At 40.2% G+C, this 18,134-nt stretch overlaps 1 protein-coding gene across 2 annotated transcripts in view; it reads left to right on the top strand.

The window, feature by feature from the left end:
• The window catches only part of SLC9A3 (solute carrier family 9 member A3), a 78,662-nt gene that overhangs the window by 19,633 nt on the left and 40,895 nt on the right, over window positions 1–18,134 (top strand). For both annotated transcript variants that reach the window (XM_073332595.1, XM_073332596.1), the window contains exon 2: window positions 12,508–12,810. In XM_073332595.1, coding sequence (XP_073188696.1) covers window positions 12,508–12,810 — 303 coding nt within the window. The remainder of the gene's footprint in view (window positions 1–12,507; window positions 12,811–18,134) is intronic.

Raw genomic sequence — 18,134 nt, forward strand, 5'->3', positions numbered from 1 at the left:
AGCCATGTAGGAGTGGCCTACAAAGAGTTGCGCCTCCTGTGTTTGGGGGTATTTTGTTTGTCACTCTGCACAGCATGTGGTAGAGGAAAGTGTGGGGCTTAAAACAGTTTTTAACATGATGAGATAGTTTCATCTCAACCATCAAAAGCAGATCAGTTGCACACCGTGTGTGAACACCAGCTTAGGTTTCTGAAATGGTCATTTGAAAACCTGTTCATCTGATTAAAATCAGGCCTTCTCCATGTCAGGCAACACCTTCATTATAATGGTCTCTCAGTGTTTTGAAGGCTTGTAACGTGCTTGCTAGCACTCACTTTAAGTAGAAACTAGGCACACAAGTTTTCTTTAAATCTCTTATATTAGAGTAAGCAAAATAATTTGAGTCTTAGAGCTAATGATAGGTGAGTTAGAGGGTTGGCTTGAAAGAGCATGCAAACGTTTACATGCTTATCGGAACTGTAGCTACACTTTTCAAACCTCTTGTATCTGCAAAACTGAGTTGGCTATCTCATGAGAGCAGGCTTTCTTGCAGTATTTTCTTCTTCTGCTTGGGTCAGAAATACCACGGGAACAACTGCTCTTGCAGTGTCTGCTTCACGTCAGATCTAGGATGTGTGAAAATAAAAGAATAACTGTGGGGAAAGTTATCTGAACTCTTTTAAAAACGCACAGGTTTGTTTTTAATTTTGAGCAATAGCCACTTGATGTTGGTTGGTTTCTTGTGCTCCCCCAGCTAAACTTGATAAGCCCGATGCTGATTTCACCGTCAAGGCTGTAAATCAGGCATAACTCCATTGTAGTCAATGGAATTAAACTGTTGTAAAACTGGTATTTGAATTTGGCTCATGGTTTAGAAGGCAGTTTTCTCTTATTGGTATTATGCTTTCCATGCCTTCATATGAATTACTGTGCAGGTCCTTGAGCTCTTTTGCCAGGAGTTGAGGTGATTTATAAACTAAAGTACTGTTAATATTATTAAACAACTTAATCTTTAATTATCACACGTTACCCTAGTAATCTTGGCTGACCAAATCTTCCCCAGCACCAACCAGAGGAGCTGGGTTTATCTCCGGAGCATTACACTGAGGCTGGAGTATGTAGAAATGCTGCCCCATCCCATGCCTTGGAGGAGCCTTAAGGTCAGCTGGTGACGGCTCCTGCAGCCCCTTAGACTTCTGTAGCCCCAGCTGCTCCTGCACCCTCACTCACTGTGGGCAGTGGACCTGAATAGCAGCAGATACTCACGGTCTGAGGAAGAACAGGGAGGTTCCGCACAGAGTTGTAAGATGCGGTATGCCCAGGGTGGAGGATTTTCTGCACTGTGCAGTAGGGTTTTGGGATTCTTTATTAGATTATACAACTTGTCTTTACATTAGAAAAGCTGCTTCTGTACTTGACCTAGTAACTGGTTTCCATGCAATTCCTTATTTCAATGAACAAAGCAAGGACATTTCTAAGTTAAAGCATATGTGGCGTGGGACGTCAGACACCTTTCTAAAATGTATGCAGAATGGAGTGGGTTAACTAGAATTTCTTTGCATTTCTTTATTTTAATTGGCCCCTGTAATATTATTTAAATGTAGCTGAATGTGTTTATTAAAAATAAAGCTAAACATTTGCTATTAAAAGTGATTCAGCTCAGTGTGCAATTTAGTTCTAACGATAATTTAAAGCCAAAGGGGTTGCTACGTATAACTTTAACAGAGAATAAATTCCATTTTGTCTTAATGTTCCTGAATGCCATTTTAATTTGTATTGTAAGATCAGCTGATGCATTTTTATGGAGACCTCAGGCAATCGTTTTAGTTTAAAACAGACTTGCTGCTGATGCTATTACCACTAATAATGCATAGTTACTGCAGACCTTTTAACATTAATTAGAAAGGTTTGTAATAAAATCAAAGGCTTTTGTTATCCTCTGGCACCACAAAGGAGCTGTAGCACATAATGTTATTTAGCTTTAGTTTTTTTAGTTTAGGATCTTCCTGAATACATTAAGCTTATATTAACTCTCTGGTTGTTGCTTAAACACTATTGTGAAGGACAAATATTATATATTGAGCAAAAAGATTTGGCTACATTCCTAACACCTTTGTTTTGGAACTTAAAACTGGTTGCTAATTTTTTTCCATCCTATAACCCATCCTCTGCCACCTTTCAAGGGGTTTCTAATGTGTGTTTTGCTTTTATTTCCAAACTTCTTGCTTTCTTTATTTCTTGAACACCTCTGGTCTGCTCCATGATGGCCAGATTCTGCTATACTCCAGCCTGGTCTACACTTAAAAATTAGATTGACCTAGCTATATCGCTCAGGGCTGTGAAAAATTCTGTGCCCATAGTGCCTTGATTAGGTCAGTCTAAGCCCTAGTGTAGCCGTGGTGACGTTGACGGAAGAATTCTTCCATCACCTCTAGCTATCACCTCTTTGAGAGGTGGATTACTCACATCAACAGAAAAACCCCTTCTGCAAATGCAGGCAGCATCTACACTACAGCACCATAGCAGCACAGCTGCATCACCGTTGCCATGCTGGTGTAGCGACTGTTGTGTAGACATGCCTTTACTCTGGTATATCATTACAACAGGACAACTCATTCAGTGAAGAACTACTCACTTAACAGTAACAGAATCTGTCCCAGACTGCTTAAACCTCATTATAACCTTGAACATTCATAGGGGTAATGGTTGCCTGGTCACACAATCCATTGGCATTTGACTTCGGGGTAAAATGCACACATGGCCTTCAAGACCTATCAAATGGGGACCTTGACCTGCTGATCCTAAAATGTTTGGTCACATTTTTAATTGCTAATGTATTTTGTTAATTTGTTCACCCACAGAGAAGAGTGACCCAAATCTTCAATGTAATGAGCTCATTACAATGCAGTGTGCATTTTAAATCATGATCAAAAGCGTGTGGCAAGGAATAAAGCCCTGATAAGCTGGATAAAACCAAACTCTAACCAGCTCATAGAAATGAGTCTACTGCAAAGGACTTCATGTCTAAATGCCCTAAACCCCGTGAGTGCTAAGGTAGAGGTGCTCAAGGTTGAACACTGATAGTATTACTATTTATTGTCATTTATATTATGGTAGTATCCAATGGCCAAAATCAAAAGTAGGATCCCATTGCATTGGCTGCTAGAGAAAAACATAAGGCGGCTCAATTTCTTTCCCAAAGAGACTCGAATCTAAACTTTCCATTTTTTATTACTTTTAGTAAAAGTGTAACCTATTGATTGATGCAGGAGTTTAGCTGGTACTTAAATACTATTGATTAGGATGAATGAGCAACATGATTTTTCTTCACGGATATTGGCTAAAAGCATACAGGAAGGTCAGATTAGTTCATAGAGGTGGGGAAGTAGCAACAAAAGATCGCATGGAATCTAAATGAAAAAGAATTTGAATTGAGAGGACTATAGAGTAAAATCTGTACAGATTCAGTTCATAGAAATTCATAAGATAGAAGTTATAAGAATCCAAAGAGACCAGCAGGATTATACTACCAGCCTCCTGATCAGGAAAAATGATATTGAGTGCACAATGCTGAGAAAGATTAAAGAGGCAACTAAATCTAATAAAGTAGTAATAATGGGTAACTTCAGTTACCCACATATAAATTGCTCGAATGTCTCCTGGGGACACAATGTATAGAAGCAGTTTCTCAAGACCTTAAATCTTTGCTTCTTTGAAACAGCTACTTCTAAGGCACACAAGAGGAAAAGCTGTTCTTGACTTAGTCCTAAGTATACCGCATATAAGTTGGTTCAAGGCATAACTACAGTTGAGCTATAAGAGTGAGCACAACAGAATTAAATTGGACATCCCTGGGGGAGAGACTGCACCAAACCCTAGCACTGTGACATTAAGCTACAGAAGAAAGGATTTTTAAATAATGAAGGAGCTAGTCAGAAAGGTCCTAATGTCAAAAGTGCAGAAATTAAAATCCTGCGATCCATAGGAATGTAAGACATGGTACTGAAGGAACGTTGTGGGCACTGATTCTAGTCCCCTGTTACGGCAGACAGCCCCATCTTGCAATCCCGTTCATAAACTTGTCAAACACCATCTTAAAACTAGTTAGCTTGTTTGCCCTCACTGCTGCTATTGGAAGGCTGTTCCAGAACCTCACTCCTCTGATGGTTATAACCTTCTAATTTCCAGCCTAAAATTTATTCCTGGCCATTTTATACCTATTTGTTCTTGTGCCAACACTGCCTGTTAGCTTAAATAGCTGTTCCCCTCCCTTTTGTTTACCTTCTTGGTATATTTATAGAAAGCAATCATATCTGCTCTAAGGCGTGGTCTACACTGCAAAATTAGGTCATCATAAACCGCCTTGCGTTGCCCTAGTTGTGCATATGTCTCCCAGTAATGTAAGTGCCCTGTTACAGCAACACAGTAATACCACTTCCCCAGAGACACTGAACCATGGTCTACATACTGAGGTCAGTACAGCACGAGTGTGGATACTGAGTTCCTGACGTTGACTCTCACAGTCCTCCGGCAGCTGTCCCACAATGCCCGACACTGATCGTTCTGGTCACAATTGTGAATTCCACTGCCCGGAGGTCATGGAGACTGGAAACCCGCGCCATTAAAGCCCCACAAATTTTTGAAATGTTTTTTCCTGATTCTCCAGTTTAGTGAGCACACCTAGCAGCTCTCCATTGTTGTGTGTAGCTGCCCACACTGGCTACACACTCCAGACGTGCTCCAGCTTGAAGTAGACAGATATTGGATCTCCTGGCTCCGTGGGGAGAAGAGGCTGTGCAAACACAGCTACTGACCAGCCATAGAAGCAAGGTCATCTAAAGCAGATTGCATGGGGGATGCATGAGAAGGGGCATGACAGGGACCAGCAGCAGTGTCATATGAGAGCAAAAGAACTGCATCAAGCATATCAGATGGGCAGGGAGGCCAACAGCTGATCTGGTGCTAAACCACAGACTTACCACTGTTACAAAGAGCTACGTGCCATACTTGGCGGAGACCCTACTACCAACCCGCAGATCACTGTGGATACCTCTGGGTATCCCAGGCTGAAGTATGGCTAAATAGGAAAGTGCATTCCTTCAAGACAAACAGATAATCTTCAAAAACTGGAGATCCATCCCAACTGAAGTCAATAGAAGGGATGCAACACTTTGCATGTAGGGTGGAAAATGAGACGAGCCAAGAGGGATTTAGGAAAGCAAATGGCCCAGAAGATAAAAAAAAACAAATAGGAAATTATTTAAGTATGGCAGAAGAAGGAAGCCTGTGAGAGAATCATTGGATCTGCTGGGCTACTAGGGAATAAAGGGAGCCAGGAAGAATAACAGTACTGTAGAGAAGCTGCATCAATCTTCACCAAAAAGAAAGTTAAGTAGGTACCTTCTTTTTTTCTAGGTAATTAAAATAAGGCACAATCAGAGTTTGAGATGTCAGAAGAGTTAGTGCTGGAACAAACTGATAAACTAAATAGCAGCTGATGCCTAGAACCAAATGATAAACATCTACAACTTCTAAAGGCATTTAATATTGAAGCTACGAAGCTGCTAACAAAATTACCAATTAAAACTGACTACTATACCGAAGGATTGGAGGGCAGCCAATATTAGACCCATGTAAAACAGGTGCTAAGGGGTGATTCTGGGAACTACCCAAAAAGCCTTACTTCAGTACCAAGTAAACTATTTGAAATGCGGATAAAAAAAGAGAGAGAATACGACAGAGACAGACCAGCACGGCTTCTGTAAAGGAAAACCACATCTACTATAATTCTATGACCATGTCAACAGAAGAGTGGATAAAGAAGCGCTGGCTGATATAAATGTGTTTGGACTTTCAAAAAGTCCTTCATAAGAGGTTATTAAAGAAGTTTATTAGCCACAGGATGAGATGTAAAATCCATGCATGGATTTGAAATTTTATGAGACACAGAAATCTGTGTGTGGGAGTAAATGGGTAACTTTCAATGTGGCACAGGTGAATGGTGGGTTTCTCCAAATGTTTGATACTAGATTCATTGCTGTTTAGTAAATACTCATTAATAATCTGAACAAGGGGGTGAGCAGGAAACTACAAAATTTGCAGATGACACACAATTATTTAGGTTGTTCAAGACTCGAGAAGACTGTAAGGAACTCCAAAGGGACCTAATAAAGCTAGGTGAATGGGCAGCATGCTGGCATATGAAATTCAGTGTTGACAAATGAAAAGTTTGAAGACATAATCTGAAAGGCTCATTGCTAAAATTAATCTTAGAGACTCAGGGAAAAGTAACCTATGTTGACAGCTCAATGAAAATATCTGGTCAGTGAACAGTGGCAGGTAAAAAAAAGCAAACAAAAGAGTTAGCGTGTAAAATGCTGGACAGATGTAGAAAAGAGAGGACTTGTCCCGAAGGGTATACAATTCAAAGAATATGACATGCATCCTGAAGAGAGTGCGAGGGGGAAGAATTTCTTTCAGTACTTTTTTTTTAAAGATGCTATAAAGGGTGTGAAATGGCAATATTTTGACATATGTATTTTGGCAGTGAGGAAATCTTGTTACAGTTATTTTTAGGAGAGAAAAAAGGAGAAACATCACTTTCTGTTTTTATACACAGAAAAATCTTACTTCGATCAATAAAACTTTCCAACTTGTATACAATGGATATAAGATAACAGTTTATGCACTGTTGAGCTGTATTAGGGGATTTCGTACAAGACTTCCTGATCAATGCCTTAACAGGAAAGCAAAAGATGCTATCTGAAGCAAAGCATAATCTCAGACTATTTAGGGCTTGATCCTGCACCCAGTGAAATTAATGGAAGCTTTGCCCGTGGTGTCAGCCAGAATCAATAGATATAATTATAGAACCAAATTATAGAACCAAGTCATCCAAACTTTTTTGTTTAATGAATGAAAACTATGGTATTCATTAAATACAGCTGTTAGATAAAGAGGTTATTTATGAATGAAAACCTACATTGGGAAGGTTATCCTTAAATAAACTTTTATTTGTATGTTAAGGAAGAATAATGATTGAAATGGGCAGGAGTTGCATATCAGCTCCTCTTTAGCTATTTTGTCAGGTAACTTAGTCCTCTGAGATATAATTAACCCAAAGAAAAGTGTTAACATTTTCAATTTTCATTTTAGTCAGTGAATGGAAAGAATCAAAAAATCTGTCTGTTGCATGATTTGCTGCAAAACTGTTGCAAACTATCTTAGTGAGCAGTGAACAGCTTGTTAAATGTTAAGTTCCTTTACAAGTTTCCATGTGTATAATGCATTCTTAAAGTATGCTTAAAAATAACTAGCCAAATTATCCTTAAGAACTTCTTTCTCAAATTATTTTACTTTCCTTTATGAGCCTGGAGAAGCTGGACCCACCTAGAACTTGTCGCTGTTTGTCTGATTTTTGCCAACTAATTTAAATTTCACAGTCCCTTTCCTCGGATCCCAAAGGAGGTGTAGGGAAAGCAATAACTCTACATTTACTTTGTGAGATGGTCTGTAGACTTTTCTTTCTAAAAGGCCCCTTCTTCTCTGATGCTCAACATGCACAGAAGTACAGTTTAAACACTAGCCGGTCAAACCCTGTCTAAGCTGACTTAGCCCATACTGGTTGAAAAGTGGATGTTTAACTAGTTCAGCAAATACCATTCCCAGGCAAATGTGGATAGGGCCTAAATTATCAACATTAAAATTCTAGGAAGTCTTACGAGTTCCATGTGTACTGTGGTGTCTACCAGGCAAGGGACCTGGCTACAATATTGTAGTTCTTGAGCCCCTTCTCCTGCACTCTTAAAATACGAGGGGCATAGTTCGGTGCCAGGTTTCACCATGTAAAGGCACTGCCATAGTGGACCTGGGGGTATTTTTACATTATGGGTGCTAAGGGGACACTGCCACTTTACTGCTGTAGCACCATAGTGTCGAACGCACAGGGATGAAAGGGAGTTTTCCATTGATGTGGGTAGTCTGCTTCCCTGAGCGGCAGCAGCAGCTAGGTCAACGGAAGAATTCTTTTGTTGACCTAGCAGCATTACAGCAGGGACTAGGTTGGCTTAACTGTGGCACTCAGAGAGGTGGATTTTTCACACCCCGGAGTGCTGTATCTATGTCAACCTAATTTTAAAGTGTAGATCAGGCATGGGTTCCCCAGTGTGGCAGAAGTTACGATGTAAAGGAGGCCTAAGAATGATCAGTGCTTTGAGAGGGGGAAGAAAGAGAATCAAACCTGACACGGTTCTGCAATTGCTGAAAGACAGAGAACAGAAATAGGTAGAGCAATGAGGCAGTGTAGCTTGCTAAAGCCAGGTTAGACAAATCAGTTTTCCACAAAATCATAGGTCAATGCTAGCATTTAAAGCAGTACTTCAAAACAGTTGGCTTTCATTTATGATGTTCTGCCAGTGACTTTAAATCAAATTTCTTTTTCTAATTTCTTACTAAGATTAAGGAGGTGTTATTCATTCTTCTTTAAAAATCATAAGGGTATACGTGAAAAGCAGTGCATAGGATATTAGCTTTATTGTGAATCTCATGGCTAAAGATCCATGCAACATTTTGAATATTTGCTAACTAGCGTTTACTATTTTTGTTTCTTTCACCAGAGAGTGACCTTTCTAATTTGTACAGTATACTGGAAACTAGGACTTGTTTTAAGCAGTCTTTATACAACATTATCTGTACAGAAGATTATAATTTGTGTTAATAATAAAAAGTGAAGATACTATAAAAGTAACTTTTCATCAGTTTTGGGTGACTGAGGCCTGGTTTACTCTAACAAGTTTTGTTAGCATAGTTGTCAGTTGGGAGTGTGAAAAAATCCCACCCGTAACCAATTTAGCAATTCTGGCAAAAGCCTTAGTGTAGACAGTAATATCTATAAAAGTGTTTTTTCTGGTATACCTTATTCTATTTGGGGAAACTGTATAAGCTATACCAGTATAGCTTACTGGCAAACCTTTCCAAGTGTAAACAAGGCCAGAGTTAAAGGGTCCATGAAAGTGACAGAACACAGAGGTTAACACTAAACACAAGCTAACCTACAGAGATTTGTCGATGCATCACAGTACTTGACTTTAACACAATTGTTGACCTACTGCTGAGTGTCTATGCAGAGTTTGCTTTGTGCATGAACTGAATTGTGTGTGAAGGGTTTCTGTGTACTGAAGACTTAGGCCTGGTCTACCCTAGGTTATAGTCCAAGACATGATTATTATCAGACAAAACAAAACTGCATTCTAACACAATGTGACACTGCCCCGGGATAACATACTGCCATGCAACAACTTAAGCAGGTTGTGCTTCACAGCCTCTCAAAATGGAGCTGAGCATGGTTGGGTGGAGGATGGAGAAAGAAGAGGAAAGAGGGAAGTGCCTCTGGCAGAAATCCCCCTCAACTCAGAGCAGCACCAACCCATTGTGTCTTCCTTTGACCCAAATCCCACAATTCTCGGTTGCTGCAAAGGATTGTGGGACATGTGGATTGCAGGTCATTTTTTGGTCCAAGAATACAAAGGGATTGAGAACCTCCACAGCAGACCAGAGTATGGTGAAATAATGGTGTTAACACAATTTGTAGACAGAGACAGCAGTGCTGGGGGTATTGGGATAAGCTAGCTACTGTTATTTTTACCACCATGTTGTCCAGCCTTCTCTGAAAAGTCTTGGACTGGCAAAAACACTGGAGGCCATGTACTGAAATCACCAGGCTAATTCAGATTTATACCCAGGAGTGCAGAGGTGAAAAAAATAACCTACTGTGCTACCTAGTTGTCCCCAGCCACCTGTGTACAGAATAGCTACAACAGGTGCATCATTAGAATAAGCAGAAATTATTTCACTATTAATTCCTTACAGAGTTATTTGTCTGTGTGGAACTGCACCCCATCCTCCTTGGCACCTGCAGAACTGCTGTAATTCCATCCTACCTGTAGCTTCAAATGCAAACTATTGTCCGGAATTGTTGGCTGGGAGTTCACCATTTAGGTGAATGAAAGGCAGCTTACAAAAGCTAGTTGTCAGAGCATATGGATCTCTAATTCAGTTTAAGAGCTAGATGCTGATACCTTTACTCATGGTGAATAGCACCTGATTCAGTGAGTGTTCCCATTGACTTCAGTGGAATACTTCTGGAGTAAGATGCTACTCAGTGTGAGTAAAGCTGTCAGACTGGCCCTATGAAAGGAGTGTATTCCCATTAACACAAGTTGCAGTAGATCCAGATGCATTGTTAGGGGGACATATTTCAGGATAGTGAGCTATTAAAATGGTATGACGTTTCTTGATTAAACTTTAGAGGGAGATGTGAGGCATGAGGACAACTCCGTTTTTCTAATCATCTGAAAAATGCAATATTTGTCCAGAAAGGCATAGCTTGAAGTGTGGTGTTCTCGTGACGTGGAATTTGCACCCTTGGCCAGGGAAAAAAGGCTGAGGCCTTATAGGTGTGAGTATGAGCTCAGACTTTGCAGCTAAGTTCCAGTTGTAAAGTCTAAAACCATTGCATGATATTGGAATACTCATGGCATTTTCCTCTTGCGCATTGAGACTCTCATAGAGGTTTTGACTTGACTCTGTCTGTCTTATTCATACTGAACAGTATCTTTCTATGGAAACAGTCTATGGGGTTTCTTGTGTAGTAAAGTGCTACTCTACAGGAATAAGTGTAGTACAATCTGGCCCCTTGATGGTTAAGGATTAGATTTTCTCTTGGGCTGCATGCCAGTTCAGGAAAGTAAAGGGGAGTAAGGCACTTCCCTTGCCTCTCCTTTACACCTTTGCTTTGGATAGGCAGCCCTTGGTTCTAGACGCACAATAACAAGTGGCCTGTGTGATCACTTACTTCCCACCCTCACAGATCAGGTGGAGGGGAAAGGATGAATCCTTGACTCTACCGCTTACTGTGCCATCCAGCACCGCTGAGGCAATGGGGAGGGGGTAAAAATCTACTGCTGGCATAAACCAGGTCTGGTATAGGCTAGCAGTTAATCACTATTTTAAGAGCCTGGAGGGAAATGTGGCTCTGTGAGCCTGATTCCTTCACTGCCGTGCTTTTGGGGCACTGCAGCAATGTACCACCAGGACTCACCTTTAGAGAGGGGTCAATGTTCATAGCAAAAACAGCGTGCAATTGGAGATAAACTTTTCCAAGTGCAAAGGAAAGTTTCAGCTGATATAAAATATTCTGTTCACTGGGGGGAAACTGTTCCTTTATTATATCTATCAGAATTCTATAGAATAGTGAGGATTTAGCAGGAAGTCCAGTGGCTATTTCACAATATCAGGTTTTCAGATGTCTTCAAAATTCTTGTTCCATACTTTTAATTCAGGGCATTTCTCAGTCATGTCTCTGTCTGAAAACATAGCAAAAGGGAATCCTGACCCAAGTAAGTCTGGCTCAGCAAAATTTATTTTCAGGGATAAAGAATGTAATCCTTTCTCCTTAATGTAATAAATTGATTGATAATTTACTGACTGGAGATGCAAGGAATGGAGGGAATGACCACCACCAAAAAAAAAAAATCCTTTGAAAACCTGAATGCCATGATTTGTAAACATAGAGCAATGGTTTTCAGGGACTCTCAACAATCTGTGAGGCAGTGCAGCCTTCATAACAAAGAGAAGATGCTAACTGGGAGGGACACTGGTTTTCTTTATTGGATTACTCAGGTTGTGGAAGCTACGTTCCAGCTGTTGAATTAATGGCCCAGATGCTCCTCAAAACTGACTGTTTCAGCATGTTTATTGAGCACAGTTTGCCTCCTTCTCCCAGTGTTGTCACCTTAATCCAGTTTTAACCTGGTTTGGGGTCATCCACATAGGCAGGAGCAAAATGTTTACAACTTGGTCTATTTCACAGGTCTTGTCTACCCTGGAAACTTTAGGGACCTCTGCCATTGTTACACTCATCCTGGTGCATCTACACTGGCGCTAGCCGTGGTGTGAGCACTGGTATAGGCTGGCTGCTGTCACTGTTACAATCATGTCACCAATCGTTGCATACCTCTGCAAGGTGATGGGGGAAGATTTTTCAATACATCTTAAAACATGGAGTCCTGACTGTTTTTTGTACTAATTTTCAGCAAACTTGGGCCCAGTTGTGTGCTAGTTGAGCAGAGTTATAGGTTGATATTAACACCATGAGAAACTCCGTGGTTTTGATTGAGTTTCAGATGAAAGTGAAAAGCTATATATGAGCTCAGCTGTATTCAGCATGGGTTAGGATCACAAGTAGTCCTTGAATCAGGGGTGCACATCTACCGTTAAGCCAAACTGAAGCAAAGGTTCACATCAACTCCTCCAAAATTGATTTGCTGAGATTCCCTCAACAGTACTTCATTGCCAAACATCTCTAGTACCTCCCATTTATCTTGCTCCATCCTAGCTCAGAGATCTGGTCTCATTCTCCTCTCCTCTGTTCCTTTCTTATCTAGAACCAGCCCTACTAACAACAGCTGAAATATCAATCAAATTATGTTTGCATTTTGATTCTTTCACATTTTTTCTCTTTCTTTGCAGTTTTCCACTTGTCCCACAAAGTCACCCGCGTGGTTCCAGAGAGTGCTCTGCTGATTGTCCTTGGCCTCTTCCTGGGCGGTATCGTGTGGGCTGCAGACCACATTGCCTCCTTCACCCTTACACCAAATGTATTTTTCTTCTACCTGCTGCCACCCATTGTCTTAGATGCTGGATACTTCATGCCAAACAAATTGTTTTTTGGAAACCTTGGTACCATCCTTCTGTATGCTGTAATCGGGACTGTGTGGAATGCCGCCACAACAGGCTTGTCTCTCTATGGTGTCTACCTGAGCGGAATAATGGGTAAGCCTGATTCTCAAAAGAGTCACTGCTAATTAAAATGGGTGCTGGCTGGTACATTAGTGGTGCATTATAGATAACAACTCTTTCCCGCAGAAAAACACCAAGTATTAACTTGGACCATTTTCAGGTAAATGAAACTTCAGAGTGGACAGAGTAGGTACTTGAACTTGGGTCTCCAACTTTGCAGGAGACACACACCACCCTACTTACCTACACATGTCCCTGGACTAAAGAGCTAGGGTTTCAAGCCAAAAAAAACACATGTTTTGACACAATCCCATGTTAAAAAAAATATTCCAAAAGGATTTTTTTTGTTCCAGTGCAGAACGAATCTCAAAAGTTGCTGCAAAACAGAAAATTGTCCTCCACTCAGATCTAGTATTAATTAAACAAGGGCCCTCTAAGTGTATTCATATAATAGGTCATTGTTTCAACATTTAAAGCTAGAAACCACCCTGCTAGGGTAAGATTGAAGACCTGTAATACCAAGTGGCATTTGCAAGGGGCATTTTGCCCATGTAGTACTGATGAATGTGTAACGTCTCTGAGGTGATATGAGAAGTATACATAGCAACAGCTGTTACATCTTTTTGTGGAGGTGTAGTAGCACCAGGTTTGGACCACTAGCAACTCAACACCAGCAAATCAGAAGACCACAAGGGGGAGTGGAGATGTGGCTGCACTGCTGTTCAGATGTGTCTCCTCCAGGGTGTGTAGCACATCTACCTGTTAGTACCTCTTACTCATGGAGCTCAGGCACCATGAATCTGGAAGCTTTCTGCTCAGGTGCAGAAGGGGTGGTGCAGGAGGTTTCCTAATGCACCCACAGAGGAGCAAACAGAGGTAGTCTGACCCAATATTGTTACTCCACTAAATAACTTCTAAAGTGAACTCTGATTCTATAGAGGGGAAAATGTACCACGAAGGAGCACGATTAAACATAAAGGGTCAGAAATAGCCTCAAAGGTTGTTCCCACCATCCATGACAGATGAAATAACAGAATTTTTGGGTTCAGATTTTGAAAGTAGTGCCTGGGATTTAGCTACTTATTTTCCATTAAATGTGACGGAAAACATGTGGCTTCATTCCCTGCATTGCTTTGAAAACTCTATCTAGAGGTCTAACAGAGTAGAACCACAAATTATGTAGCTAGATGTTTCTTTCTTTTTTTTTTTTTTACGTTTATAGGCACAATTGATTAAATCAACAATTTTGCACCAGCAAAATTTGAGATTTTGGTTGTTTTTTTAATTTCGCTCAGATATAATTTGCCTTACCATTTTTAATCAAATATAAAATCTGTGTACCTTTCAAGGCTTTTGAAGTTGGTCAGGATCTGTTTTGTCTAATTTCTCTGTACTTTATTTAATCTAGTGTGTCTCTGGTGCGTATCACTATGGTGTCTGAGTGCCAAAAGTGATAGATTTCTGCAGCAAGAACGTCCTTCTATAAGAACAGGTTCATAGTTTTAATTGTTTGTTTGGAAGAATGTACTTTTGCTCACCCCAGTGCCTTAACTTTGTAAAGCAGAGATAAGCAGAGGGCAAACGAACACAAGAAAACTTCCATTGTCTTAGCTACAAGAAAGAAAAATGCGAAAGCAGTTCCACATGATGCATGCCTGTATGGTGATCTGGCAACCTCTGCGAAAAAAATATTCCTTGCAAAGGAGAGCTGGAAGGAAGGAAGGAATTTGTTGCCTCTAAGGATCTGATTCCATGTATTTATCGAAAACTTGGATTAGCATTCTGACAGGTTTACACTGGCTTCTGAGGTTACAGCAAAGCTAGGCAGCCATGTTGCTAGGATTGTAAGCCTGATGGCCATTTCTCACTTGCCTACTATTGTTCTGGGTGTTTGTGCTAGGGTTTAATGCTGCTGCTTAAAAAAAAGGCATTATTGTGAAGTTAAATGGATGAGATTGCCTTACCTTGTTTTGCAGTAGACCTACACTCCCATGTAAACAAAATTGGTTTATTTTTTGCACCTGAAGATAGCTGTGGGGGTGGCTGTAACATACTGGCTAGCATGTGAGATACCTTATACCTGTACTGGATAGAATGTGACTTGATCACATCCTGTAATTATTTGTGATAGGATTACCCTTTAGGGGCTGGAGGCCTACAAATAGAATATATATCAAGCAGTGTTGTCAGACCTCTGGCCCATAGATCAGATCTGGCCCACTTAATGTATTTGTGTGTCTCATATGTCCTATGTTCACATGCTAAAGAATCATAGCTTATTTTTCTCTTTTTCAAGAATAGAAAGTTTCTAAACCCTCGTGATTGTGCTTGATTCCAACGTGAACAGAGCATCACCCAGGCAGTGTTGTCTTTCTGAGTTTGAAACAATGATCAAGAGCTGTGAACTGCCCTGTTTCTCTCCATTAGCCTCAATGAGGTGTAACTATCTATAAAACGTAATGACGATACTTTAAATGTCATAATTAATTTTTTAATTGATGCTCATTATAGGTGCTGGGATGGTGAAAGGGTTGGGATTTAAGTCCACACCAAGATGGGAATGGGGAACTGCTTCAGGGAAGGAAATGCGGAGGGAAGAACAGAAGAGACACCCAAAGACAGTAGAGGGAGAAAAAAAAGCAAAAGAAGGATGGGAAAGGAAGTGAAAAAATGGGCAGAAATGGTTGTAGTCTTACTTATCAGAATATTTTCCCAGTGAGTGATGCTGAATGGCACAATAAGATGATGACTAAATAAAAATACGATTGATAACTAGAACATGTAATTTTTTACAAATCATCAAAACATTTTGAAATTTCAAAATTGTTTCCATTTTGCAGGGCTTGTAACAGACCAGTTAAAAGGAGTTCTGACATTTTTAATCAAAATTTGTCTTGAAAATGTCATAAAAATGACTTTGTTAATGAAAAATTCGGGTAAATGTTCTGCAAATGCAATTAAAAATATGGAGAATTTTGGGGAAAAGGAAACACTTAAGACAAAAGTTTGTTTTAAATAAAAGGCCATTTTCAGCACCCTTCCTCCCCCACTCCCCCCAAAAAAGAAGTGTTCAAAAATTTTAACTAGCTACAATAACTGAAACTGAGTTACAATATAAAGGCCATATTTCCCCCTTTATCTTTGTGCAAACTCTCATTGACATCAATGGGAATTCCACTGTGGACTGAGGGTAGGTTGTATAGTCATAAATGTCTTCCACATTTAAATCACAACTTAAATCACAGTTAAAAATGGGACTCAGCTCTTTCTATTGAATAGGTTTGACACTCCTACAGCCTGCAACAGCATAAGCATCACAGTCATCTGTAAACGGATGGGCCTGATTGTTTAAACCATTTAAAATGAGACTGCACAAAGAACTAGATAATATACTGTATGCACCATATTTAACTGACAGGATGATGTATTATGACCTATAGATCTTTTTTCGGTTCTAATCTCAATTATGGAAAAGGCCAGAGAAGCCTGTCCCTGAGTCAAACTATGTCACTCGCAAATAGAGATAAGTAGGACTTGAATAGCTTACGTGAAACCAGCTAACCGAAGGATTAAACCTAATAGCCACATGCTGATATATAAGAAGGGAGAGAAGTCTGGGTATGGTACCTGCAGAGAAACCCAGCTCTCCCACTCCAGCTGCTGGGGAAGGAAGGGTACTGGGATTCTTCTTAGTTCTTGGAGCTAGTTTGTGGATTTTACTTCTCATGTTATCCTCTGTAGAGTAAGTGCCTGGGAGTATTTTGGGGTTGTTATTTTTTTTTGTTTGTTTTTACTTCAAATATTATTATTCAGGCAAACAAAGGTGAAAGTTTAATATCACTGAATGTATGGATGTATATCCATTGAAAACATAGTTTTGATAAAAGCAACAACAGAAAACAGATTATATGTTTCTTCCAACTCCCTTGACAGATGGAACTAGTAATTGATTAACTCTGATCTATTCCCCAATATGAGAGCATTTCACCTAAACTGGATTACACAGATTTCAATTTAAATGAGTGGAAACACCTGTTAAATATGATATTCAGTGTCCTTAGTTAGAACTTGTACTATGTGCAGAAGACAAGTACAGAACAGGCAAGAAGATCAAAACAACAATGAAAAGGAAATGCTACTTTAAAAGTACATTTGGAAGAAATATAACTTAAATGTTAAACTAGTGCCCACTGTCACCCTTGCACATTCACATGAAGGAAAAAAGGAAAACCAATCGCAAGTCATGCTGACTGTTTCCCCCCCAATCATAAAACCAGCACTCACACTGTTGCTATTACTGGTGGAACTACATGGACAGTGAATTCCCACTTAATGAATTCTAATTATGAAGTTTAGCAATGTAGACAAGGTCTTAGTTTCCTGGTGACTTCCAGAGTGAAAATTGTTCTATAATTCTTTAGTGACAGTGCATTGAATTAGAGGGGATGGGTGGTAGGTTTGGTAGCCTAAGTAAAACTCAGGTTTAGCAATCCCACCTCTCTTGACACTATTTTGTAATAGTTACAGATGTGCCCTAACCTTCCCATCAGTATTTGCTCACTAGCTTTTGGAAGTTCTTAAAGAATGTAGTAGCAATCAGAATTGGTAACATATAAAACAGATAAGAGATGTAGGTGAGCCAATTCATTGTAAAGGCATTTGTTTTACAGTGTCCTAATATCCATAGTTATTGCCATTGAGCTATCTCTTCCTTAACCACAGCAAGCAGGGTAAGAATGTTACTGAATCTTTATTTGGAGTCAGGTGCAGGGCCAGCTTCAGAATTTTCTGCCAGGCCTGAAAGTATTTTGCCACTGACACCACCCTGCTACCCAATCACACAAGCCCCTCCCCCCCACCTCAAAAAAAAAAAAAAACCAGACTGTGACCCGCCCCTGCTCACTGCCAGTCTGTATAAATGTGAATGAAGACAACTGTCTCCATTTTATAAATAAATAGAATAACTATGTGCTTCTGAAAACCAGGCAGGTCTCCGTTCCCGTAATCCTTGTCAGCTTTACAGAAAATGATATTTTCCTGCTTCTTGGTGATGGGATAGAGAGATGGTGTCTATTCCTTTCCCATCTTCTTTGCTGCTGCCAGTGGGGGGTGGGTTGTGTCTGGTACTCTACCCAGCCTCCAATTTTGGGTCCTCCTCCTGGGTGAATAGCTCCATGCATTTTGTAACAAACAATCGAAAGTCAGTTTCTCATTCACTTACCTGCCAGTCCCTAAATACTCTGGACTTGAAGACACATGCTCACCAGAAGGAGAGACCCTGTGAGCCTGGGTGAAGTGTGCCCACACTGCCATGCTACAAGCAATACCACAGCAAAGCCACAGCTCTTCAATGTTCA

This window comes from Lepidochelys kempii, chromosome 2 (genome assembly GCF_965140265.1).
Source record: "Lepidochelys kempii isolate rLepKem1 chromosome 2, rLepKem1.hap2, whole genome shotgun sequence".
NCBI lineage: Eukaryota > Metazoa > Chordata > Testudines > Cheloniidae > Lepidochelys > Lepidochelys kempii.